The sequence below is a fragment of the Psammomys obesus genome, unplaced genomic scaffold (genome assembly GCF_907164565.1).
Source record: "Psammomys obesus unplaced genomic scaffold, mPsaObe1.curated_primary_1811, whole genome shotgun sequence".
NCBI lineage: Eukaryota > Metazoa > Chordata > Mammalia > Rodentia > Muridae > Psammomys > Psammomys obesus.
Genome location: NW_026596046.1, coordinates 34,631,551 through 34,656,770, shown reverse-complemented (window position 1 = coordinate 34,656,770; position 25,220 = coordinate 34,631,551). Strand labels below are relative to the sequence as shown.

Below are 25,220 nucleotides of genomic sequence, written 5' to 3'. Positions count from 1 at the left end.
CCTTCCTTCCACAAACGTCAGACAACCCGGGGTGAGCCCGGGAGAAAGCGAGGAGAGAGGGACGCGAGGAAGTCCCCAGGACCAAGTAGGACCGCTGTGTGGAGTTGGAGATGAAGAGGAGCCAAGGACAGAAGGAGATCTCGAAGGTGGGGTTGAGAGGACCGTAGGGAAGGGACCAGAAGAATGGGGAGAGAGATGGACTGATGGGGAAATAAATGAAGGAGGGGAAAACGAGGGCAGACGGCGAGAAGGTGCTAGCTAGAGGAGCGGGGTCTCCGCGACGCGTGCGGCTCTCCCGGGCGCGGGGTCCGGGCGACGCTGGCTGGCGGCGGCTCGGGGCCGGCGGGGCGGCGGGACCCTCGGCGGCGGCGCGGGGGAGGCTGAGCGTGGCCGCTGTGCACGCCTCGGGCGCCAGACGCCGCGCTCGGGCGCATTTGTACTTTGCCGCGGGAAGCCTGCAGCCTCAGGCCGGCCCAGCGCTGGCGCCTCCTCCGAGGCCCCGCGAGCTCGTGGATTGGCCACCCGAGAAACAAGCCCATCTCCCCCCTCCCCTCTCGCGCAGGGCTGGGAACCTCCGCTCCAGGCAAGGCGCCGAGTGGAGACGAGGGGGCTGGGGAGGGGGAAGGGGCCGCGAGCGCCCCGGGTTTAACCCCTGTCTCCCCGCGGTGCCCAGCCAGCAGGAAGATCCAGCCCAGTGAGAGTTGAAGCGGAACTGAGTGGGGCTGGTGTTGCAGTGGGCTTCAGGTCATAGCAGGGGTCTGGGAAAGCTCAGGATTGCGTGCTTGGTGGGGAGTTGCAGAGACATCATTTTAAGCACGGTTTGTGGGCTTGGACACACCACCTAGGATGGAGACTTTCTCTTTCGCAAATCCTTTAGTACTCTTTAGGAGTGCTAAAATGATGATTTCAGCGACATTTAAGATCCTCCTGCAAATGTTGCAAAGGATCAAATAAGATTAGGAACATCAAAGCGCTCCAGCTCCGGAGGAAAGCCGTTTCGGGTACCTGGATTTCCCAGGCAGTGGTCCCAAGCTGCAGCCTGGTTGAGAGCTAGCTTTCCTCCGGAGTCACTGGGCCTGCCACTTACGAAGCAGCCAAGCACCAACTCTGCTGTGCAGGAGAGGCCCACCACTCTGCGTGGACAGGGACAGCAGTTGCCAGAGCCGCAGCAGCCCAGGCTGTTGTTCTGGACCTCATGCGGAATGAGCTCCTGAACGAACGGAGTGTCCTGCCTCTGCTAGCCTGTGCTCTGACCGCTTTAGGTTGCAAGAGGCGGGCTGAGTGGGTTCATGCTGCTTCACAGGAGGGTCTCCAGCATCTCAGCCCTCCTCTCCATCCTTATCCCCAGAGTCCAGGCCATCTCCAGGCCTTACACGGACTTCCCCCACAACCTGTCCTCAGGTCTCCTTGCCCTAGTCTGGGCCCCTCTGATGGATTTCCCTCGCATTTTCCCACAAGAGTTGTGCTGATCATTGCGACTAAGAACCGGGATGCCATCACCTCCTTCCTTGAACCCATTCCGGGCACTCACAGGATTAAGGCGTAAAGCTTTCAGCATCAGCTTCAAGACTTCAAGATCAGTTTCCAGTCTTGCCAATTTGCACCACCAACTGCCTTCAGTGATCCTCCTGCGTCATCCCCCTAGTGACTAGAAAAATAGGTCCGTACCGTTGTGCCGGAGCTTGTGACCTTGGGCTGCGTGTTTATTTTTGCCAGTGTGTCTTCTGTGTGCCCACACTTGTGCCCGATATGCGCACCTGTGTGCTGGCCCCTCGCCCTTGCACTTGCATGCTCTGGCCAGACGAGGGCAGTGGTTGTCTTCTTAGAGTGTGTCTCCCCTTATGTGGGTATCTAACGGGTATCTACCGGGAATGAACTGGGTATCAGTGCCAGTAGCCAGCTAGCCAGCCCCAGGGATCCTTCTATCACCTCCCACAACAGGGTTGAACAGCCACACACAGCTTTTTTATGCGAATGTAGGGGATTTGAACTCAGGTCTTCATATTTGCCCAACAAGTGCTCTTACCCACTAAGTCATGCCCTTAGCTCCCCATGACTTTAACTCTCTGTCTTCTTGCTTTTTCCTCTAAGCGCTGTGGTTACAGGCTGCACTACCACGCTCAGCTGGAGGGCCTGGACAGGGTGTCCTGCATGCTAGGTTAGCACTCTAACTTAGCTATACCACCTCTGGGACTTCACCGAGTCTCCCAGAGAAAGATTTCTTTTTCTCTTCTTCCTTCCTTCCTTCCTTCCTTCCTTCCTTCCTTCCTTCCTTCCTTCCTTCCTTCCTTCCTTCCTTCCTTCCTTCCTTCCTTCTTTTTGCCGAGTTGGGGATCAAACCTAGGACCTTCTACATGCTAGGCAAGGGCTCTAGTGAATTCTCCATCTTTGTGAGGAGTGTAAATATTTATTTGCATTTTCACTCTGTACTGTGAGAAAGATGCCCTTTTCAATGCTATATCTGTTTTGGCTATTATGCAAACATTTAACACACAATGACACTGAATAAACATGGCTGAGCGTATGAGCAAGAACATGCATGGTTTCAAAAGACATTTCCCCTTCATCTGGATGTATGAAGCGCCCGTTGGCCTCAGCCTTAAACACTAAGAAACACAAGTGTTCAGTGTTGGAGTTCTTGCCAAGTGTGTGCAAAGCCTTGGGTTTGACCTCAGTAACCTAAGTCTGCTTTAAAAGGTCCTCCAGTCCTCAAAATTCCCAGTGCTTTCACAGTCTCCAGTAGCGTAGCTGTGAGCTCCAATGAACAGCAAAAACAAATAACGTACCTCCAACCTATTGTGGTACCAACGAGAGATTCTTATTCCAAAGGAGGGAAGAAGAAAAAAAAGGTCAAAGCAAATGAACAATCACAGCAAAGCATCTTCAAATCCGAGAGAGAAAAAAAAAGAAATCTTGCAGCTCTAAAGACCAAAGAATCTCCTGGGCTCCAAAGGGCAAAATCCTTCGAGGAATATTCTATTCTATAATGTTCCATGACTTTAACATGATAATATAGACTTACAACACTTAATCACTAACAGTGTCTAAAGTGATGTTGTGTTACATGTTAAAGAAGCAGAAGAAAGAAAAAAAACACAATTATCAACTAAATGTGTTTACAAATAATTCTTAACAAATAGGACAACAACATTGCTGTCAGTTACAATTCTCATTTCTGTAGCTGGTCACGTGGCCTTAGCAGGTATTTGTAAACATGCCTGCTGCTATTCACTCTGTACTTCCCCTGCGCGTAGCAAGCTCTGCAGTGAGTGCAAGCCTGGAGTACGGAGATCATACTTTCATGACATACAGGCAGGGAAAGCCTGTAACCAGAATAAGTTACCTGTTCCAGTAAAGTCACAGTACTATCCCTTCCAAAATGGGTTCACTGTAGCCAACCTGCCACCAGGTTACTGGCCGATCGCCCCAGAGAATGGTACCATGTCAGGGCTCTGACTGGTTTCTACTGCTGGCTAATTTGGCATTCAGAAGCAGCCATAGTCAGGTCAGCCTTAGTAAGTGAATATCCATGCTGTTGAGCCCAGGCATGAGGCCATCTCTGCCAGCATGGCTATCTGTTCACCGGCCCACTGGGCACTGATAGGAAGGGCTAGAAAAAGAAACTGTAAGGAAACAGTGTCCTCATAGCAAGTCATCCTACCCACTTGACTATTAACCTCTTCCTCTTCTGAAGTTTATTTTGAAAAGCATTTACATGGGACATAGTCATCTTCACATTCTTCTACCATCAGGAGAGATCTATCCATGTACTCTTTCCCTAAATGTCTTTCTCACCAATTTCCCAAACATAGTCCTTCTAAGTCCCTGACCATCTAGCCAAGCCATTGGCTACAGCCCAGGGATCAGCAAAAAAATCATATACTTGTCCATTTCTCTTTCCAAGCCGGCATGCAGATATGTTTGTTCACTGCCGAGTTCTGCCCATCATGGAGGCTCTTCACTGGTGTTCTGGAAAGGATCTGTGATTTGACAGCCGCCGCTTCTGAGTGACATCCTCGCGGCATGCAGAACCACCAGTAACTGAGTGTGTGGTGCACGACTTTGATCCCAGCACTTCAGTGGCAGAGGCAGGCGGATTTCTCTGTGATTTCAAGGCCAGCCTGGTGTATATAGTGAGTTCCAGCCAGGGTTCCTGGTCCATACAGTGAGTTCTATCAGGGCTACACAGTAACCTGGGAAGAAAGAAAGAACCATCAATAAACCAGATCTTAGTCCTTTCTTCTTTAGTCAACTGATCATGGGGCATACTCCCTAGGGCCATAGGTGGGTGCTTGGGGACAACAAAGTGTTGTGATAGGAGTGGGAACCATAGACATTTAGGAAACTTCATGTCACTTTTTTGTGCCTTCAGAAACCTCACAAGCCAGGGCTCCATTTTTCTGTGTTTCTCTCGAGTTCCCACACTAAGCTCATTAAGCTGTGAGCACCCAATTATTTTTCCAGCCCAAAGCCCCAAGATCCTTCCACAGTCCTCCCCCAAACAGCGTGGTCAGTTCCATCACAGCAATACTCTGTTTACGATATATTGCTAAAATTCCTTCCCAGGAATAGAGACTGTCTCATTCCTCTCCCCAGGTCCCAATGACAAACCAAGATATGACTGGGGGAAACCAGTGAGTTCATTAGGCAATGGTAGGGTGTTATGGGCAGAACACAGATGACCATAAAGTAGTCACAAAAGTAAGTACCCAGCAGGAATGATGGCTTCCCCATGGCTGCATAACTGGAGACCCCCTCCTCATCCTTCCCCTAGCCATAGCCTCTAGCTTTTCCCAAAAGACCACATGGAATTAGGGCAGAATTGCATAAAACTGGTTGGAGAGGTGCGTGGGTACTCTGATGATGTTCCTATGACCCTCCTGCCCACTCCTATGAAGTTCACCCACAATGTTTTTGGCAGAACGCCTGAAGATGGTGGTGGTTTGGCTCAGAGGATAGTTCTGAAGTACCTCAAATCTGCTCCCCTCCTTTACCCCTTACATTTTTTTCCCCTGCCATCTTCTTCCAGAAGGGTTCCTCAGCCTGGAAGAGGGTGACATAAATTTCTGACCAGTTTCTAACTCTAGTGAGGTACCAAGCCCTCATTTCCTCTATGGTGGTTTGAATGAGAATGTCCCCCATAGGCTCAAATGTTTGACTACTCAATTCCCAGTTGGTGGAACTATTTGCGAAGAATTAGAAGGTGTGGCCTTTGGGGAGGTGTGTCATGGGGAGCAAGCTTGGGGGTTTCAAAAGATCTGAACCATTGCCTGGGTTCCTTCTCTGCCTTCTGCTTGTGGATCAAGATGCTGAGCTCTCAGCTATTATCCCAGCTACCTGCCACCACACCTTTCCTCCACTATCACACTCTAACCCTCTTGAAACCATAAGCCCAATTAAATGCTTTTTAAATAGGTTACCATGGTCATAGTGTTTTGTCATAGCAATAGAAAAGCAACCAAGACACTCTATCACCATTCGTCCATCTCCATGGAATATGGCTGTTGGTGAGTCTGATGGGTGGGAATACCTACTACAAAACACAAGTGAAGAAAAGGACAAAAAGAAAAAAAGAAACAGAAAAATGTCCAGGCAGATGGCAGTAATAACTTTGTAAACACTAATGTGGGGAAGCATCTTGGCTATTGCCTCCTCCACCAAGCACTAGCAGCTGCTTCTCTGCTGGAGTCCATGACTTCCCTGGGCACAGGTTTTGCTCTCCCCTGCTATTCCTGGGACTTGGTGGCTTCCATGGGTCAGAGAGGCTCTTGGTGGGGCTGTGGCTGTAACTCCAGCTTTGTTTTTCCATCCACAGCAGGGATGGCCCTGACTGGGCAAACTATCTCCACCTGTAGTATATCTTTCTGCAGGAGAGAAAGGTATCCTGCTTGGTCTACAGGGATAATGGCCCATCCTGGGTCATGCTCATCTGTAATGCTTTATCATGGATGCCTTCTGTGAGCTGATCCTCGGGTGCTAATGCCTTCCAGAAGCTCATAGCGCAGGATGTGGCTGTCAGCTTCTTCCTTAGGAGCTCAGGCTTCATTTAATCTTACCACATTTGCCTCCAGGTAACCCAGACAGACCTTTTCCTCTGCCTCTGCCTTTCTCTTCTGACATCTAGGTTGTTCCACCACCTTAAAGACACCATTTACATGTTGGCCAATGCCATGTAGATCCATCAATGATTTTACTATTTCATGAAGCTCCTGCCCCCCCAAAGGGCTCCGCAAACCCACTGATGCTGTATCCCAGTCTTGAGGCACTCACGGTACCCAGCTCTACCTTAAACCTTTGGTGAACAAAGTCCCAGTGAGCTCGGCATCATCCATTGATTTCCTCATACCTGGCTCCCTCTGTTGTGCCTGCCCCTCCTCTATGATTCTCCCGCACCTGACATCCATGGTGACTTCCTTTGATGATGACCAAATATCCCCAGTGGCTTGAATGGGCCACTCCCTTAGGGACTGATGCTCTGTGTCCCCACCCTGACTATTCAGCTTGTGTCTCAAGGAGAGATGCATGTGCGTCACTTAGTTTCCCTGTTTCCATGCCCCACACACCCCACAGTCTCACCAGCTAGGCTGTGAGCATCTGCAGGGTTTGTTGCTAAACTCTGTTTTATCTGGAGTTCCTTAAAGCCTCACCATTCCAACCCCTCCCCCCCCCCCGGTAGGGGAGAGCAGGATAGTGGGTGAAGGGGCAGAGACTCCTTTACTTCTCCCAGATATTTAGGGGCTATGCTCATCTCTGTCAGCAGCAAAAACAGCCAGCAGCCTCCTCCAAGCTGCTGCACACAAAGCGTCTCTCCCCCTTTCTCCAAGCTGGCTCTGATCTCTCCAAACTTCCACACACCACCCCTTCTCTTTCCGGGCTCTCGTGTTTATATCCCTCAGAGCCCTAGACCACACCCCTCTCCATGCTGCAATGGCAGGCCATTACCAGCTGGCAAAGACCTTGCAGGAGGCAGTTATCAGCTGTGGACAAACTAAAGCCCAAACTAAAATCCCAGATTTGGGATTAAAATAAAAACATGTTTATATAATATAACTGAGTTTCTAAAGAAACCAAAACTTCCACTACAAGAGTCTTTCATTGCTTCTTTCTTTAAACTATGGTGCTGAGTATTCTTTTTTTTTTTTTTTAATTTTTATTTTTCCATTACCATGGTCTCTTCCACTGGACTAGTATTATGACCTCAGATTGCATTCTGGACCATAGATGTTCCCTTTCTGTATCAAAGGTCAGACTCAAGGGGCATTACTCTCTTCCTTTTTGCTACTTAACTCCTCCCATGGATTCCAGATTTTGGGGTTCCAGGAAGGCTTTTTAATAAGATTATATTTGGGCTTTCTTTACTTTTTGGCCTCCCAGCTGTAAGCATTGCTACTGTCACTGCCCCCTCAAAGACCACCATGGCAAAACTCCCTCTGCAACCACTCTCAGACTGTGGAACTTCAGCTGCCTGGCCCAGAAACAAACTCTTCCCAAACTCATTCTTGGTTTCTTGTATCCTGCCAGCTAAGCCAAGTGTTGCTGAAATTCCTTACCTGTGTTACTGAAATGCCCCCTCCTAAGGTCCCAGGGACCAACCAAAGGGACCAACTTTGATTCCACCAAAGTTCACCTAAGGGAACCAATACATTTATTAGCCTTATTTACAGAACAATGGTGTGCAGTTATGGGCAAGAGCATAGGTGACCTTCAAGTGGCCACACTGGAAAGTCTACACCCAGCATGGATAATGGCTTCTTCGTTGCTTCTTAAATGGTGCCCCTTCCTTATCTTTCCACACCTATAGTCTCTTGCCTCTCCCAAAAGAACATGTGTTAGAGCAGAGTTACATACAACTGTTTGGGAGGTATGACTGGATACTCTGGTGTGGGACCCATGCTTCTTCCTGCCCCTTCCTGTGGTTTTTTTTGCTTGTTTGTTGTTGTTGTTTGGTTGGTTGATTTTTTGAGGCAAGGTCTCTCTGCATAGCCCTGGCTATCTCAGAACTCACTATGTAGACCAAGCTGGACTTCCAGAGATCTGCCTGTCCCTACCTCCTGAGTGCTGAGATTAAAGGTGTGCAATCACTATGTCCAGCTCTGACCCCTCTTTCTATGAGGCTACCGAAGATGGTGGTAGTTTGGCTCAGAGGTAATGTACAAATAGGCGCCTGTACAGCACAGTACTAATTTCTGCTCTGCTTTGCTTCCTGCTGCTATGATAATCACCATGACCAAAAGCAACATGGGGAGGAAAAAGTTTATTAGCCCTTAATGTCACAATCTATCATCAAGGGAAGTCCAGGCAAGACTCTAGGCAGAAACCTGGGAGCAGGAACTGAAGCACAGCCCTGGAGGGATGCTGCCTACTGGCTCATTCCTCTAAGGCTTGCTCAACCTGCTTCCTCACACACCCCAGAACAATCTCTGTGGAAATGCACGGCCCAATGTGTGCCCTCCTGTATCAATCACTGATCAAGAAAATGTCCCTACCAGTCTGCCTACAGGCCAAGCTAATGGACGCAGTTCCTCAGTTGAGGTTCCCTCTTCCCGGATGACTCTAGTTCATGTCAAACTCACAAAAGCCAGCCAGTACTCACATTGTTTTCTCTCCTTGGATGACATTCATGAACTCACTTTGTTTGACTAGTAAGATTGCACATTTAGCCAAGTGTTCACAGGCCTAATCCCAGCACTTGGGAGGCAGATGGGATCTCTGAGAGTTTGAGGCCAGGCTGGTCTACAGAGTGAATTCCTGGACAGCCAGAGCTGACGAAGAGAGAGACGAGTCTCAAAAAACAAACAATTACATATTTATCAAATTTGAAGTCCTACCCCCTTCTTTCATGCAGCATTTCTTGAATGCCGGCTCTGTGCAGGCAACAGCTGGGGACACAGTGGAGAGCAAAAGTGACATTTTTTGGTGCTCAGCACCGGGGTCCCCTCTCAAGCACTTTTGATGGTCTTCGAGTTAGCTTCTTTCTCCTGCATTTGTCTGTCTCCACCATTATATGGCCCACCATGCTGTCATCCACAGAGGTCTCGCCACCTCCTTTACGGTGAGTTCCTTTAGGACACAAACCAGTATTGGACTCATTCTTCCCTAGTTCTCAGTGTGTAGCATCACCCACAGTAGCAGCCAAATGGAAGTTTGTTGGGTAACTTCTCGTTACTTCAAATGGTGCAGTAGGAACCAGCTGCATTATTTGGAGAGTCTCACTAGCTGGTTTAGGCTGACCTGGAAATCACTGTGCACCCCAGGCAGGCCTTGAACTTGTAATCTTCCTCACTTTCTCAAGGACTTTAGATCCAGAACTCATCTTGGAGACAGACTGATGTGAACTTGGAGACATTCTTGTCTCTGCCTCTGAGTGTTGGGTTTAATGACATTCAATTTGAAAATTACTATTTTTAAACATACTTGCTAACTTAGGTTTCATAAAAAACAAAACAAACAAACAAACAAAAACTTGTTCAATGAATTTGGGGTTGGGATTAGGAGAGAGTTTCCAATAATTGCTAGAAAACCCTGAGCAAACCTCTGTGTTTTGTACTACTTACTTATTCAAAGCAGCATTTCCAGCATTAATGATTCCAGCATTAACTGATCAATTCTAGAAAACTTAGAAAATGCTTTGTACTGTATAATAACAAATATTCAGATAAGAGCTAATTGTTTATCTAAGAACAAATAAGCACACGTTCATCTCATTGGCATACCAATGTATTTTTGTGTCTAACAAATGGTAAAGGTATCCATATGCCAGACAGTTGTTTTATATGAATTTATGATTTATCATGAATAAAATTTTGATTTGCATACCTATTTTATATTCCTACATGGCCTGTAACAGTAAAAACTTTTCCGTTGAATGCGGATCCAGACAGACAAAGTGTAAGAGGCCTTCCTTGCTCTAATCGTGTGTTATTTATGGCCAAAAGGTGTCCTCCAGGCCTACAGATTGCTTGAGCATGTAAAACCAGCGCTGCACTGTGGATCACAGGGATCAGGGGCAAGAAAAAGATGCTTGACCTAGTCCGTTTATTTTTGTCAGCTTGCTTCTAAAAGAACTCACCACAAGAGGGTTGACATGAGAGGACTACACGGTAGAGACTTCGTCACGGAACTATCAGCTTTGGGGACATGGTTCCGGTTTTGTTTTCTTCTGTTCCCATTATATTTTTCTCAAGGAATGTCCCCCCAAATAAGTTGAGAACTATGGCTTGAGAAGAAAAAAATCTCAAGAACAGAGTCACTATGTGCAAGACTGAAAGGGAGGAGAGAAATGATTGCAACTTGCTCTCAGGGACTGGAAAAAATTAGAAAAGAAAAAAAATAGTAGAAGGTTGGAATCTACCAGTGTTCTTCACCCTCCTCTGCTTCTTCACTTTATTATCTTCTTCACCTTTATCCTTATCCCGTTCTTATTTTCCAATCCTCTTTCTTCTTTCTCATCATCACCACCCCCATCATCCATATCAGGAGCCAAGGAGTCTGGCCAGTCATCACCTTTGATGGCCTCTCTTAGTTCATCTGCACCTCCGTAGACCGGCCAGTCAACCAGATGGAGAAGCCTCCTGAGTCCTTATGCTGCCTCTTCCTGCTGGCCTCATCCTGTGTTGGACTTGAGTGTTTTGTCAAATGCTTTCCAGACTTTCATTTGATTTTGGTGGACTTTGAATATGGCTCATGGCTCTCATTCAGATGAAATTCTTTGGAGAGAACCTTATCTTCAAAATAAGAATTTTTGTGAAAATAAAAATCTATTCTGCATCCTCATTTTATGTCTTCAAATTCTGTCTGGTCAGGTAATACGGCACCTCTCATCTTCCTCCCTGAGCAGTGTAGACACTTGTGAATGGCTGACAAATGTTACCCCAAAATTTGGGATTTTGGTGATCAATTCTGACCTATTCTGAGGGGGGAAAAACCCCAAAAAAAAAAACGTTGGTGGAGATTATCTTCTGTAGTTCAGGGCAGCCTTGAACTCCTTGCATAACTGAGGATGATCTTGAGCTTCTAATCCTGACTCTTCCTTCTGCAGCCACCATGCCTGATTTACGTAGCACTGAAGATGGACTTTAGGGCCTCATGCATGCTAGGCAGGCACTCTATTAACCAGGTCACACCCCCAGCCCTTATAACCTATATTTTAAACATAATTTATGTGTTTATAAGTTCATGTAGTTTAATTGTATTAAACAACTGTGTTTAATAACCAGCTTGTCAAGTGTCTAGCTATTTCACTGTTGGCTCTCTTGGGCTGGATCTAAGAATAGTCTGCCTGTCTGTGAATTAATAGCCACAGACGGAACCAACCGAAGATCTAAGTTATTAAAAGTGACTTTACTGAACACATGCAGGCTTTTTGTTGTCCTTGTTTCTAAACACGGTGGTACAACAATTATTTATAAAGCATTTGCACTGTAGTGGTTGTGAGTAAGCTAGGGTGATTTAAATATGGAAACAGGATATGTGCTGGTTGTTTGCAGATGCCATGTCATTTTATGTAAGGGACCTGAGCAGCCATAGTTTTTTTTTTTTTTTTTTTTTTTTTTTTTTTTTCAGCATCCTGGAATCAACCACTGATTACTGCCTCTACTTAATTATTTTTCTAAGGGAGAGGAAGAAATTGACACTTTGAAGTCAGAACCAATTCACAAATGATGGAAGGAAATGCGGAAAATTCTCATGCAGAGGGCTTGTGACCATTAATGGATACAGTGAACAATGCCCACCTGCCACCGACCCTCGGCCCATTTACTCATCTATGTGACACTTATTTAAACCCAGCCTAAGATCGCTATAAAAAAAGATGTATTTATTTTTATTGTATGTGTATGAGTGTTTTGCCTGCACATCTGTGTGTCACTGCGTTCATGCCTGGTGGCTGAGGATGTCAGATCAACTGGAACTGGAGTTGCTGACACCTGTGTGTGACAGTGGGTGCTGGGAACTGAACCTGGGTCCTCTTCAAGAGCAGCCGGTGCCCTCAACTGCTGAGCCATCTCTCTAGGCTCAAAATGCCAGTCTTAACCAAGTTTGTAGTCTGGGGTGCATAACCTTCAAGTCTTTTACCCAAGCCTTAACATGAAGATTTAGTCTCTTCATGTGTTTGTCCTCTTGCCACAATTGTCACATGGATCAAACGAGGCAGAGGCCAGTTGCCTCCTTCCCCCAGCCTCAATCCGTGTCTCCTGGGCCTTCCACTGATTGACAGTGGAAGACTCCCTGATTGCCCAGGGAGACTTTCCTATGATGCACTCTCTCCCTCCCCCCACTTACAAGCAGCCCCCTTCCCTCTGCCATTCCTCTGGCAGCACAGGCGTGGCCCCACCACTCTGCATGTACCAGTGACAGCAGTTGCCAGAGCCTTGCCCTTCCACCAGGGTGAGCATGCTGACCCAGCAGCCCAGCGGCCCAGGCTGTTGTTCTAGACCTCATGCTGAATGAGCTCCTGAACTAATAGGACCCTAAGACAAAACCCAGCTCTGCGCACACCAGAGCACCCAGGCTCTGAAACGAAAGGGCACAGTGAGTAAATAGAGCCACCCTTGCTTGGGACCTCACTTCCTGGTTTCCCTTGCACAGCTGCCAGGGTCTCAGACCAGGAGAGGAGTAAGAAAGGAGAAGAGATGGCGGGCCACACCCCACTCTGGTAGAGGATCTGAGTTCCAGGTTCAAACAGTGACTGGCAGGGTTGAGGCTGTTTCCTGTTTCTTATGTAGTCAGCTCCTCACCCAAGTGAGCAATGGGAGGAACCAGATACCAAGAACCAGCCTTCCTGGGATCTCTCAGGAACAGAGCAGTGACAATCCGCCTACCCTTCAGGCTTAACGTCTCCACTCCAAGTCTGAAGAAGTGCTGCCCCTTTGCCCGGAGTGCACAGCGTTTTAGTAAGGGAAGACTTTTTCCCCCTCTCTTCCTTTTTTCGAAAAATGTGTGCTGTTCACGTAGAGGAGGTCTTAGATGTCAGCTCACCGGCATCTCCTGAGCCCTGCTCATTCTGTTTCCCAGAAGGGTCTCCCCCATCTCAGCCCTCCTCTCCATCCTTATCCCCAGAGCTCAGGCCATCTTCGGTCCTTACTCGGACTGCCCCACAGCTGTCCTCTGGTCTCCTGGCCCTAGACTGGGCCCCTCAGAGATATTTTTGGCTCATTTTTTTGTATGAGCTGTGCTGACCACTTGACTATGAACTGGACGCCATCACCTCCCTACTTGAACCCACAGTGGGCATCCTGTCACTCGTGGCATGTCGCTCACGGTGTAAAACGTTCAGCGTTGGATTCAACGGTGCACACTTTAACTCTCACTGCTGCCACCCACCCCATGCGCTTACTCATCATGCTCCTCCACAGAGTGGCCATGCGTTTTCTGACCTCTGTATCTTCGTATACACGTCTTCCATCTGCTTTTAAATCTTGGCTCTTGAGCAAGCACTTTCTGACTGAGTTTCATACCCACTCTTGTTTTGCCAAATTGTCCCAGCTAGCTTCAGTGATCATCCTCCTTCAGCCTTCTAGGATTAGAGGTGTGCACCCTTGTGCTGGAATTTGCTATGACCTGAGCTTCTGTTTTCCTTTTAGGAGACTTGTGTGTACTCCTGTGTGTGTGCTCATGCATGGGTGTGTGTTGCTGTGTGTTTGCATGTGTGGTGTTTATATAACTTGTATGCTGACACACATGGCTCCAGACATCGCTGTTGAGTCAGAGGCTAGGTATACTGCCTTATCATATAGATATGCTCTGCTCCCACCTGCCACGGCACTAGTGGTTATGGGGATGGGCAACCACACCCAGCTTTTTAAAACTCAAGAAGCAAACTTCATTTTATGTGTATAGGTATTTTGCCTGGATGTATGTCTGTGCATCAGGCATGCACTGCTGTCAGAGGTCAGAAGGGGGCACTGGCTCTCCTGGGACTGGAATTACAGACAGTCCCATGTGAGCCCACCATGTGGGTGCTGGGAATCAACCCCATGTTTGTCTTTTGCAATAACAAAAGTGCTTGCAACCACTGAGCCATCTTTCTAGACCCCACAGCCAGCTTTTAATGTAGGTCCCGGAGATTTGAACTCATGTCTTCAAGCTTGCACAGTAAGTGCCCTTACCCACAAAGCCATCTCTCCAGTTCATCATGATCTTAAACTTTCAACCTCTCAATGCAAGGATTACAGTGATTCAAGCCTTTTGAGAACTGGACACAGAGCAGCCATCATGCTAGATAGTACTGTAACCCCTGAGCTATATCCCCACCCTTCTTTATCATCTATCTATCTATCTATCTATCTATCTATCTATCTATCTATCTATCTATCTATCTGTCTGTCTGTCTGTCTACCTATCTATCTACCGATCTATGCCTTTTCCAATTCCCCACCCACCAAATATAATTGGCAGCGCTGTGGCTCAAACCTCGGGTCTGGTACATGCTAAGTGAGGGCTCTAATGAATTTCCCATCTTTGTGAGGGGTGTAAATATTTGTGTGTTTCCCCTGTAATGTGATGGAGATGCCTTTCTCTATTTCTGTCTCATGGCACTTATACAAACCTCTTTTACGCAAAGGAATCAAATAAATATGGCACGAGTGAGGACATGAATGATTTCATCAGACTTCACTCTTCATCCAGTGCTTGAAGCACCCTTTGGCCTCAGCCTTAATCAATAAGAAACACAAGAGTTCAGGGATAGAGTGTTCTCCAAGCACCTGAAAGCCTGGGGGTTGATCCCAGCACTCACTACAAAGTCATGGACAGAAAGAAACAATTGAATCCGGTATGGCTATCCTGTCAGTCATGGGATATTCCTCACAATCCAGGTACTTCAGCAGGGAGAATATGGAAGATAGTTGTCTCTCTATCACTTAACTTCCTCTTCTAAAAGAAAATCAGAGAGGCTAGGGAGATGGAGGAGTCAGTTACCTGTTCACATGTGAGGACCTGAGTTCAGATCTCAGCACCAGGCAAAGCTTGAAAAAACAAACAAGCAAACAAACAAGCCAGGCATGGCAGCAAGCATGTGTGACTCCAGCTCTGAGTGGCAGACTGGGATGGGTCCCTAGATCTCACTGGCTGCCCTTCTTAGCCCTCGAGTGAGCTCCAGTTTCAGCAGGAGATGCTAGCTCACAAAGTATGGCAGAACAACCAATAAAGACACTCAATGCTGGCCTCTGACTTCTGTGTGCACACACGCGGGCGATTCAGGTTCCTGGTGTGGCTTCACACAACGAGAGAGGAAGCAGGACAGGTACCATCACTGAGTATTTCTCCCACAGAGTTATGGTAAATGTTGATAACTTCCAGCACTTTGATGCAGAATTAGGAAGTGATGTGTTTAAGTATTTATCATCCTTGTTCTATTTTTAAAAATTATTTTAACTTTTGATTATTTGTTTGTTCTTCTGAGGCAGGATTCCCGTATAGCCCAGGCTGGCCTTGAACTCCTGTGAAGCTGAGGATGGTCTTGACCTCCTAACCTTCCTGATTCTACTTTCTGAGTGCTGGGATTACAGGAGTGAACCAACAACCCTTTGAAATTATGTAATGCTGATTATGGAACCCCAGGCTTCATGCACCCTCAGCAAGCCTTCTACTGGGCCACAGCCCCAGTCTTTACAATCTCTACTTTAAATAGTTTATTTCATTGTAAGCTTATGTGACTCTTTTGGTAATAAGTATTTAAAGACCAGTTAGAAAATATCTACAAACACAACCCTTGCTCTAGTATAGTCAGGTCTTCATAGCTACAGCTTTAGCATCTAAAGATTCAACCAACTCATGTGTAAGGAACTCAGGAAAAGAACTCTAATGAGCATGTGCAGGTCTTCTGTTGGCGCCATTCCTGGACACTAACGTGTAGAATTATTACGCAGTACTCACATTGCCGTGGTGAAAGTAGTCTAGAGGTGAGTTAGAGCACACAGGCAGGAGGGTGTGTGTCCGCTCTGTGCAAATACATTTTATATAAGGAACTTGAGCGTCTGGCTAGCCAGCTTGCTCTCAGGAGTCCCCGTCTTTGTGCCCTACGGCGGTGTTGTGGGAGGGCTACACACCCGCCAGCTTTGATGTGGGTTTGAACTATAGTCCTCACGCTTGCTCTGCACGTGCTTTTCCCATTGAGCCGTTACCCCAGCCCTGGCATCTTTTATTTGCCATCATTCTTTCTGAAGAAATATTTTAATTATTTTTTTTTTTATAATTTAACAATGTGTTTTGATCATATTTACCCCAACTCCCCCTCTTAATTCCTCCCAGATCTGCCCTACCTCTGATCCCCTCCCAAGTTTACTTTCTCTTTTTAAATTTAAAAATTCATCTATTCCAGTTTGTGCTGTCTAAGTATGTGCCTCTGAGGATGTAGCCATCCCTAAAGTAGGGGCCACCTCTCAGAAGCCTTAAAACACTGGCTCTCCCTCCCCTGATGCCATCAGCTGTTTATAGCTCCTCAGTTGGGCTCATGAACTCTTTCCCCCCTCCAGACCTTTGACTCCGACGACCTTGTGCAAGCAACTATGCGGCCACGTTCCTGAGTGCAGTGGGCCTGGCCTGTTCAGAAGACAGCATTTGGCTCTGGCCCTCCCTAACCTCTGGCTCCTACAATCTTTCCATCCCACCCCCTTTCCATGGTGGTCCCTGAGCACTGGGGAGGGAAATGACGACATGCATGTCCCACTTCCGGCTGAACACGCTCTGTCTCTCCCATGATCTTGAACACTTCAGGATGAGCGGAACTTTAAGGGTGTGTGTGTGTGTGTGTAGGCTGGGAGTGGGGTAGCATAACCTTGGAGGTTTATTGTTTTCTTAATAAAACAAAGGATGACTCCTAGGCCTCTTTCAGGTTGCCCATGCTCGGATCGATGGCTCTCCGTCCATGCGTGCACGTGCAGACGGCACTGATTAGACTTAGCAGCCTTCCTAATGCTGCGGCCCTTTCATACAGCTCCTCATGTTGTGATGACCTCCAAACGGGGTTTGATCAGAAGCCTCTGATTATTTCAAAAGCCGGCAGGGCTCTGAGCGGCTGGCTCCCTGGAAACTGTAGAAGAGGCTGTGCAGTCTCTGTTCGCCCCCTGGTGGTCACACAGGGACATCGCAGTTTTGGGAGGTTAGGAGACCAGCTGGACGTTCCCAGGGGTTGGAGAGCTGAGCTGAGACTAGCAACCAAATTGCGAACAAAGAACCTTCATCCACTGACCATTTTAGAGCAGACAAGCCAATTTCGTCACTTGTCACTAAGCTCTATGTTTTCGGCCTTTAGCTGCACCCATCTTGCCTTATTTTCTTCCCAAACTAGAGACATTTTCTTCGGAGGCAAATTCTTCATTCTGTTCAGTATTACTATCTACGTGTTCATTTATGCTAAAGTATGGTTTTACTGTCTCTCACACTTGTCTTTGAATAGGACCATGCATGGCCACTTTCTCTGAGGATTTGGTTTAAGCAAAGTGAAGCTATTAAGATTTTTTTTAATTGAGGTTGCTAGGAGGTAAGTTCAGTGAGAATGAAACATTTCCGACCTATAATATGACACATACTAGCAGAGAAAGGTATGTCTCTAATTGTCTTACTTTGAAAGGGGGTTGGGTAGATTTATTTACTCATTTTCTCTTATACTTTCTATCATAAACACAATATACATTTAAAGCCCTTCCCCCTTTATAAACAATAACTATATCTAATACAAGATACAATTAAATCTAATTAGATCTAATACAAAATATATCCAATACAATTATATCTAATAACAATCTAATACAATTGTATATCTATACAATTTTTCACTCATCAAAGAAGTTTTGTAAAGCACAAATCAAGCGTGGTGTGGTATGTAATCCCAGCACTTTGAAGCTAGAGACAGGGGGATTGGTGTGAGTTCCAGGACAGTCTGTGCTACAGTGTGGGACTTTCTCTCAAAAATGGGGAGTGGCAGGGGAAGGAAATTAATTGCTTAGAATTACTAGCCAGAGTCTAGGGGGAAGAAGAGTAGGAAGGATTCAGAGAGTCAGGACGGGGGAAAGACTGTGGCAAAGGGAGAACTGGAAGGAGGTGAGTGGAACCAGCTGCTTGTGTAGTTAAGTGGATTTATAGTACCTAAGTAGGAAATCCAGAGATAACTATTTTGTTGTTTATTTTTGTTGTTGTTTTGAGACAGGGTTTCTCTATGTGGCCCTTGATGTCCTGTAACTCACTCTGTAGACCAGGCTGGCCTTGAATTTAGAGATCCACCTGCCTCTGCCTCCTAAGTGTTGGGACTAAAGGTGTGTGCCACCCCTGCCTGGCCAGAGATAACTTTTCACTACCAACGTCCTTGTTTGTTAATAGATTTTTTTCCTTATGTGTTGTACTTTGAAACTCACTGAATGTTAATGGTATCAACAACTGAATGTTATTCTATGATTTTATAACATCTAGGATGTGTCAAATCTTGTATCTAAGGCTGTCCATGTCATCAGTTCTCCCACCTTCCTTTCTGTGGCTCAATTCTCAGTGTGCGGCAGTGCTGAATGCTAACTGAGAGCTTTCTCTCAGCTCAGCTCCAGAGGGGTGGGGAGAAAGACGTTTTTACTCCACATTTATAATTCTAGGTTTGAGAGTTATTCCTATAAAATTCACGTGCAATGCTCCTTAGTCCAAATTTTTAGTCTTTTGATTGCTCCCAAAGATCTTAAGCATTTTCCTCTGTAAAACAGAAACAAGAGTGTGTGGGCTGACGGGCTTTAATGAGATAGCCCCTTGCTGCTTAATATGGCCCCTGCCTCATAGTGGTTGCTCTGTAAATTCTAGTTTTATTTGTTAACCACTTTTTTTTTTCACTTACGTAAAATTTATGTGTGTTTTGTCAGCACATCTATCTGTGCATTACATGTGTGCCTGGTGCTTTCAGAGTTCAGAAGAAGGTGTTGCTCTCTGACACTGTAATTGCAGGCATTCTGTGAACTCCCCATGTGGGTGCTGGCAATCAAACCTGGGTCCTCTGGAAGAACAGCCAGTACCCCTGAGCCATATCTCCAGCTCCGTTAAGACAACCTTTTATTTTTACATTTTTGGGGTAGGGAGATATAGAGAGGTGAAAAGAGAGGGAAGGAGGGAAGGAGGGAGGGAGGGAGGGAGGGAGGGAGGTGTGGTCCCACCATCGAGGCAGCATCAATCAAAGCAGCCACTGCATCGGCCAGTGGCCCGTTGCTGCCACCCCCACCACAGCAGCAATGAGTCGGAGTGGCCCACTTCATCATCTCCCTCCACAGCAGCCACAGCAGCCACTGGTTCCCGGCTGCGGCAGCTGCTGGGACCGCCCCCCCCCCCCACCCCCAGCCACGGCTGCCCGCTTCTGCTGCTCCCCCGAGGCAGAAAGGATTAGATGGGCCTGAGGTACCCCGCTGTCTTCCACCCCTCCACCCTCCAGGAGCTGCGTCCAGCCCTGGAGCAGCAGACCTCTAAAGCTTTCCGTGGCGCTCTGCCAGATCCTCCTCGCTGCCCTGGGGCTGTGGAGATAGGAGGGGACAAAACGGTGGCTCCTGCCAGCAACTCAGCAGGAGCTGTCCATGGTGACTTTTCCTGCCTCAGCCTACTGCTGTGATGGGAGCCGACAGCTTTCCTTCCTCGGAATGCTTACTGCCGCCACGGAAGCTGTCCACGAAGACGACAACCTTTGCAGCTTCAGCCCACTGCCTTCACAGATCTGCTCGCGACGGCAGAAGCTCCTCTTCAGTCTCTGTCGGCTATTCATGCTGCAGGGAAAGCCTTCCCTTCCTTGGACTCTTTGTAAACTCTGTACACTGGGTAAACTCTATAACCCCTCTCGGCAGAAAGGTGGCCAGCCCCTGCCTGAGGCAGGGCAGCTGCCCAGCTCCTCCTCACCCCACCTCTGTAACTGTTGTCTCCAACCCCTCAGTAGGACTCATCTCAGATTATGCTAATTTGAGGTGAAAATTCTGGACAAAACCCCACCAGTCCTTGAGCAGAAAAACTACCAATCCCCGAACTTCCCATTAAAATCCCCCTAGCAAGAGAACTGACCAATCTCTGAACAGAAAAGCTCACCAATCCTTTAGCTCCCCAAGATCAGGACTTGAAATCCCACCAATCCTTACCCTGGAAATCCCTGCCTTAGAAGCTTCTTCCTCCTATGAGATCCTATCTAAAGGCTGTGTCTGCCCAGTTCCCTGATGCCTTCTCCCTGGAGCAGAGGCAGCTACTCCTGTGCTCATCCCCACAATAAATCTTCTTTTAAGAGATTTACTGGCTGGAGTGTCTTTCTTATTGGAAGAAGCAATGAAGAAGAGAAGAAAGAAGCAGCAAAGCTCAGGCTCCTAAGCAACTCAGCTCTTCAGGGGTTGGGGTAACCCTCTCCTGGAAGCTGCAATGTCTCTGGTGAGGAGGCCACCTCTCAGACCTCAGTGGTTCCTGGCCTCCCGTGCCTCAGGTACCCGTGGGACCCTGCCCCATCCTAGAGCTGTGTTGTTCCTGGGCATCTCAGAATACCCTTGGGATGCTGTTCAGAGCTGTGAGTTTCCTGGACACCCTTCCATCTGAGTACCAGGAAGGCCAACAACTACAGGAGAGAGGAAGAGAAGATGGGAAGGAGGGAGGAAGGGAGCAGGAGAGAGAGAGAGAGAGAGAGAGAGAGAGAGAGAGAGAGAATGACAGGCTCCACTATGGGGATCAAATAACTTGGAATCAGTTTTTTCCTTCCACCACCTGGGTCTTCAGGGTTGCGCTCAGTTCCTCAGGCTTGCTGGTCCTATTTCACCCCTCCCCCATTTTCTAGGTTCATCTCCAGCTCTGTGATTGAATTGCTTAGTCTGACCCTCCCCCATCCCCTGACCATACAGAGAGGCTGAGCTTTGCCATCCTTGTGCTTCAGCTGTTTCCTCTGCTGCTCTCCTCCTGTTTCCTGGGTGAACTCACTTTCAAAGCATCGCTCAAAGGTCTCCTGTGTGAGACCTTTCCTAAGACTCCACCTGGCTCTGAAAAACCCACCTGCCATCAATGGGCCAATTAAAGAGACAGTAACAGTGAAAAGCAGGAAAATATATTTTTTCAGTGTGGCCACAGTGGGAAGAGGAACAAAGAGGCCCAATGGACCACACCCCCCTCCTCTGGCCAAATGCATTTTCTGGGTCTTGACATGAAGCTTAGATTTAAATACAGTACAAGAGGAATGCAGAGCTAAGCTTTCCGTGTCGAAGTGTGGTCCTGCTCTTCTTCATCGTCCAGGCAGCAGCGTCTCCTTCAAGGTGGTCTGACAAGCTGTGGGTACTGTGTGCCTCTCTGAGAGACAAGTCTCCTCTGACCTGGCACCAGTTTCCAGTCTTTACCTTCTCTCAGTACAAGATTTCCAGAGACATCCCGATTCTGTGGGGTCTATTATTTCAATAGTTTGATATCTAAAGGGAAGGGCACAATTGTCTCTTTAGAAAAAACTTCATTCCTGTCAGGGTGGTTACACTATTTGGGCTTGCTTTGTTCTAGACCAATGGCCTGACCTTGTTGCATCACATCACGATCTGTGAGGCGTCCTTCGCAACCAGTCCCAGATGACACTTCAAAACAACAGCAAGAACTGCAGCACGAGTGACAGAGACTGAGAATGGTTTATGGAAAAACTGAGTCAACTGAAAAGAGGCAAAGAGGTCAGGCAACTGGTACCACAGTGACACAGTCCTTGCCTCAGGAATATCCAGCGTGGCTGCCATCACCGTGGTCAGGACATCACCCCTCCCTCAGTTCTCACCCAAGAGTCCTTGCTGTTGGCTACCCGCTGTCTTTGTTGCTGTGAACAATTCTAAATCTGTTTCTAAATCTGTCACTGAAGATTCAGAGTTCTGAGGGGAGTAGCAAGGGGGCGGAGCCTGGGCCCTATAACAAGTCCTGGCTTCTCCTGGCAGGGAAGAGTTAGTTGTTTCCCTATTTCAGCTTCCCTCCTCTTGTCAGAAATACGTAGAATGAGGCATTTCTCAGCAGGAATGAGCTTTAGATGATGGTGGCAAATGAGATCTAACAAAATGTCTGCCAAGGCTTTCATCCTTTTCTCTCAAACTGGTGCTCCTTCCTGGTTATTTATTTATTTATTTTTATTTTTATTTTTTTTGCTGGCTTGTCAATCATGATCACAGTCTCTGGTTTACACTTAAAACTTTAGGACCATCTTCACCTCCTTCTTGTTCTTGTCATGGATAACTCCACAGATCTGCCTGGCCCCTGTCACCGTTACTGCATTAAAAAGATTACCTTGGCAACAGCATAGAGAGGGGAAAAACTGAAAACTGGGAATCAGGCTTCTGAATTCCAGAGATGGGGGAGACTATTGAATGTATCCGTTATAACAGTCTTTCCTAGGAGTGTTAGATTCTGAGAGAATTAAAAGCGAGCCGCGTAGATCCTGGCATCCTTCCCCTCAGCCTTTGGCATCAGTAGCTATGAGGCGACACCTTGGCTGCCATATGTCCATGCGCACATACTTGAGTGGCGCATCCCAGGCTCAGAACTGCTCAATTCTAGCATGTTTATTTTAAAGCCAAGGAAACTGAGGGCAGAAAGAAGTGAGCCAACGCAAAGGACTGGCACCAAGACCAGATCTGGCAGCTGGTCAAGTGATCCTCAGATCTCTTACTTTTCCTTGTGGAAAAGAAAATTTTTTGTTTCTCTTTGGATCCAAGAAAGGAAGCTACATTTTTCCAGGCTAGCAGTGAATGGGTGCTTCAGACTGAAGTCCTACTGAGTGAACAGCAAACAAGAAGGAGCTGTTTGCAGGGGTGGCTGCTTTCTGTTTAAGTTTTATCATGTTGTGATTAAACACCATGGCCAAAAGCAGCTTTGAAAGGATTTGGTTCACATACCCAGGGTCGAAACCCATTAAGGAAGTCAAGGCAGAAACTCAAACTGGGCAGGAACCTAGAGGCAGGAGCTGGTGCAGAGGCCAGAAAGAGTTTGCTGTTCATGGCTTGCTCAGCCTGCTGTCTTAGAGAGCCCAGGACCACCAGGTCAGGGTCATACTACTCAACTCATAATGGGCGGGCTCTCCCCTATCAATCACTGATAAATTAAATGCTCTACAGGCTTGCCTACAGCCTGATCTTATGGAGGAAATTTCTCAACTGAGGCTCCCTTTTCTCAGAAGACTCTAGCTTGTTTCAGGTTGACATAAAATTACCCAGCATATTCTCCCTAGCCAGAACCAAGGAAAACAATGTCCCAGGAACCGTAGGTAGAAAGTAAGGAAGTGCCATGGATAAAGGATAGCCAAGCCAAGACCACATTTCTGTGTCTGGCAGGATTCTGGCTGCCTGGGCCTTTGTCTGGGCCTCTGACTCTCTGTACACAGTATTTATTTTAGTTACTCACTGACTGTTGGTTGTTGGCTGTTCTTTAGACACCTGGTTCTCATCCTGAGACTTCATATCTTTTTTTTTTTTTTTTCTTTTCTTTCTTTCTGGCTTCTAAGTTGGACTAGTCAGTCTGTTTTGAATTTGGTTACCACCAACTCTGGCCCCTCTCATGGCAACCTGGAGCCGCTGAATGCCTCCTTTTACATGAAGTTGCTTTAAAAAATTAATGTCTTAACAAAGCTTCTGCTTTTCTATAAAGATAACATCTTGGTAAAAAAAAATGTACGTTACAGGGGTGAGGGCGGGGGCGGGGGAGCAAAGGCCTGAAGACCTGTTGTAATAGAGCCTTCTCTCCATCAGGGGGAGCCATTCTTTTTCTTAAATCCTCTGCATCCAGAAAGGGAAATCACAACAAAGTCTGAGCACCTCTCCTTGGCTGAAACAGAACTGATGTGGCCAGACTTAGCCTTTAGGAGTCAACTCTAAGAACCATGCAACACTGTGAAATGAGAGGTCAGTATGCAGAAGTCGCTGCTTCCAGCCAGGTAAGAGATGGTGAGGAATGAAGAGGCGGGAACAGGCTGGAAACGAGCCATTTTGGCCAGAAAATGACTAAGTTAAAGATGCCTGGGCTGGGAGCTTGAGAACCTGTGGAGACGGTTCTGTGAATAGAGTGTGGGAAATAAGACTGGATTTTGTGTGTGTATGTGTGTGTGTGTTTGATTTTTGTTGGCTTGTTGGTTGATTTTTTTTTTTTTTTTTTTTTGAGACGGGCTGTCCTGTCTCACTTCATAGACGGGGCTGGCGTCACACTCACAGAGATCTGCCTGCCTCTGCCTCCCCAAGCGCTGGGATTACAGGCGTCCATCACCGCAACCGGCTAAGAAAGGCTGTTTTGAAAAGAGGGTGGCATTAGGTTGTACGCAGGGACGCAGACACCCAAGGATGTTTCTTTCCATAATGAAGGATTCAGTCACTCTGAGCTGTGGATGTTAGTGTGGGGTTTCATAAGGAAGGAAGTGTGAGGCGACCGGGGAGCATAAGAGTGAGAAGGGGCCAGAGGAGCTAGGGTGTGTGCATAAGTGTGAAATAAAGTATGCTTTTTGCCCCGGTCAAGAGGGGTGATTTCATGAAGGGACGCGGAGAGGGGTTGAGATGAGGGCTAGCCGGGTTGTTATTTCAACAGTCACTCAACACTTTTGGTCTTGGTAGGCCTCATTTTAATCACAACAAGCTGTCGTGGTCCCAAGGAGAAAGCGCAAGCCCTTAGCAAGTGAAGCACTTAGGCAGGTTTCTGGCTAGCTCCCATAAACGTAATTGCTTTAAAGAGCTCGACGCTCAAAATTTCCAAGTAAATTCTTTCAGCTCTCAGCCTCTCTGGATCCAGGGCTAGAAACTGCAAACGCTGGAGGGCGGGCTGAGGCCCGGGTCTGTGAAGAATAACATTAAATATTAATGAGCCGCCTCCTCCGGCGAGGCTGGGAGTTCAGGGAGGACCAGCCCCAGCAGGGCCCGCCCCCTCATGAATATGCCGATGAGCTTGCCCGCGGCTCGCTGCCCCGCCCTCTACTCTCCTCCCCTCGCAACGGACTCTCCCTTCAAACGGGAAACAAGATGGCGGCGGCAGGTCCGAGCACTCGGGCTTCCTCCGCGGCGGCCACGGCGGCGCTGAGTCGGCGGGGCCGCCGCGGCCGCTGTGACGAGACGGCGGCCGCGAAGACCGGAGTTCCGAGCCCGGCCTCCGGCCCCGCGCTGTTAGTGCTGCGTCCGCCGCCGCGGTCGGAGGAGTCGGGCTGCGCCGGGCGCCCGGAGACCCCGGGGGAAGTGGCGGCCCCGCCGTGCGGCCACTCGCGGTGCCGAGGCTGCGCCTCGCGCGCGGCGGGCCCGGGCTGCCGTCGC

General features: G+C 47.7%; 1 protein-coding gene and 1 pseudogene across 1 annotated transcript in view; one reads left to right on the top strand and one right to left on the bottom strand.

Annotated features, from left to right (window-relative positions):
• Positions 1-946: 946 nt before the first annotated feature.
• On the bottom strand, positions 947-19,720 carry LOC129688711 (protein SET-like; annotated as a pseudogene).
• Positions 19,721-24,935: 5,215 nt separating this feature from the next.
• Rnf169 (ring finger protein 169) overlaps positions 24,936-25,220 on the top strand; it is a 60,263-nt gene continuing 59,978 nt past the window's right edge. Inside the window, exon 1 of the mRNA XM_055623676.1 lies at positions 24,936-25,220. Coding sequence (XP_055479651.1) covers positions 24,936-25,220 — 285 coding nt within the window.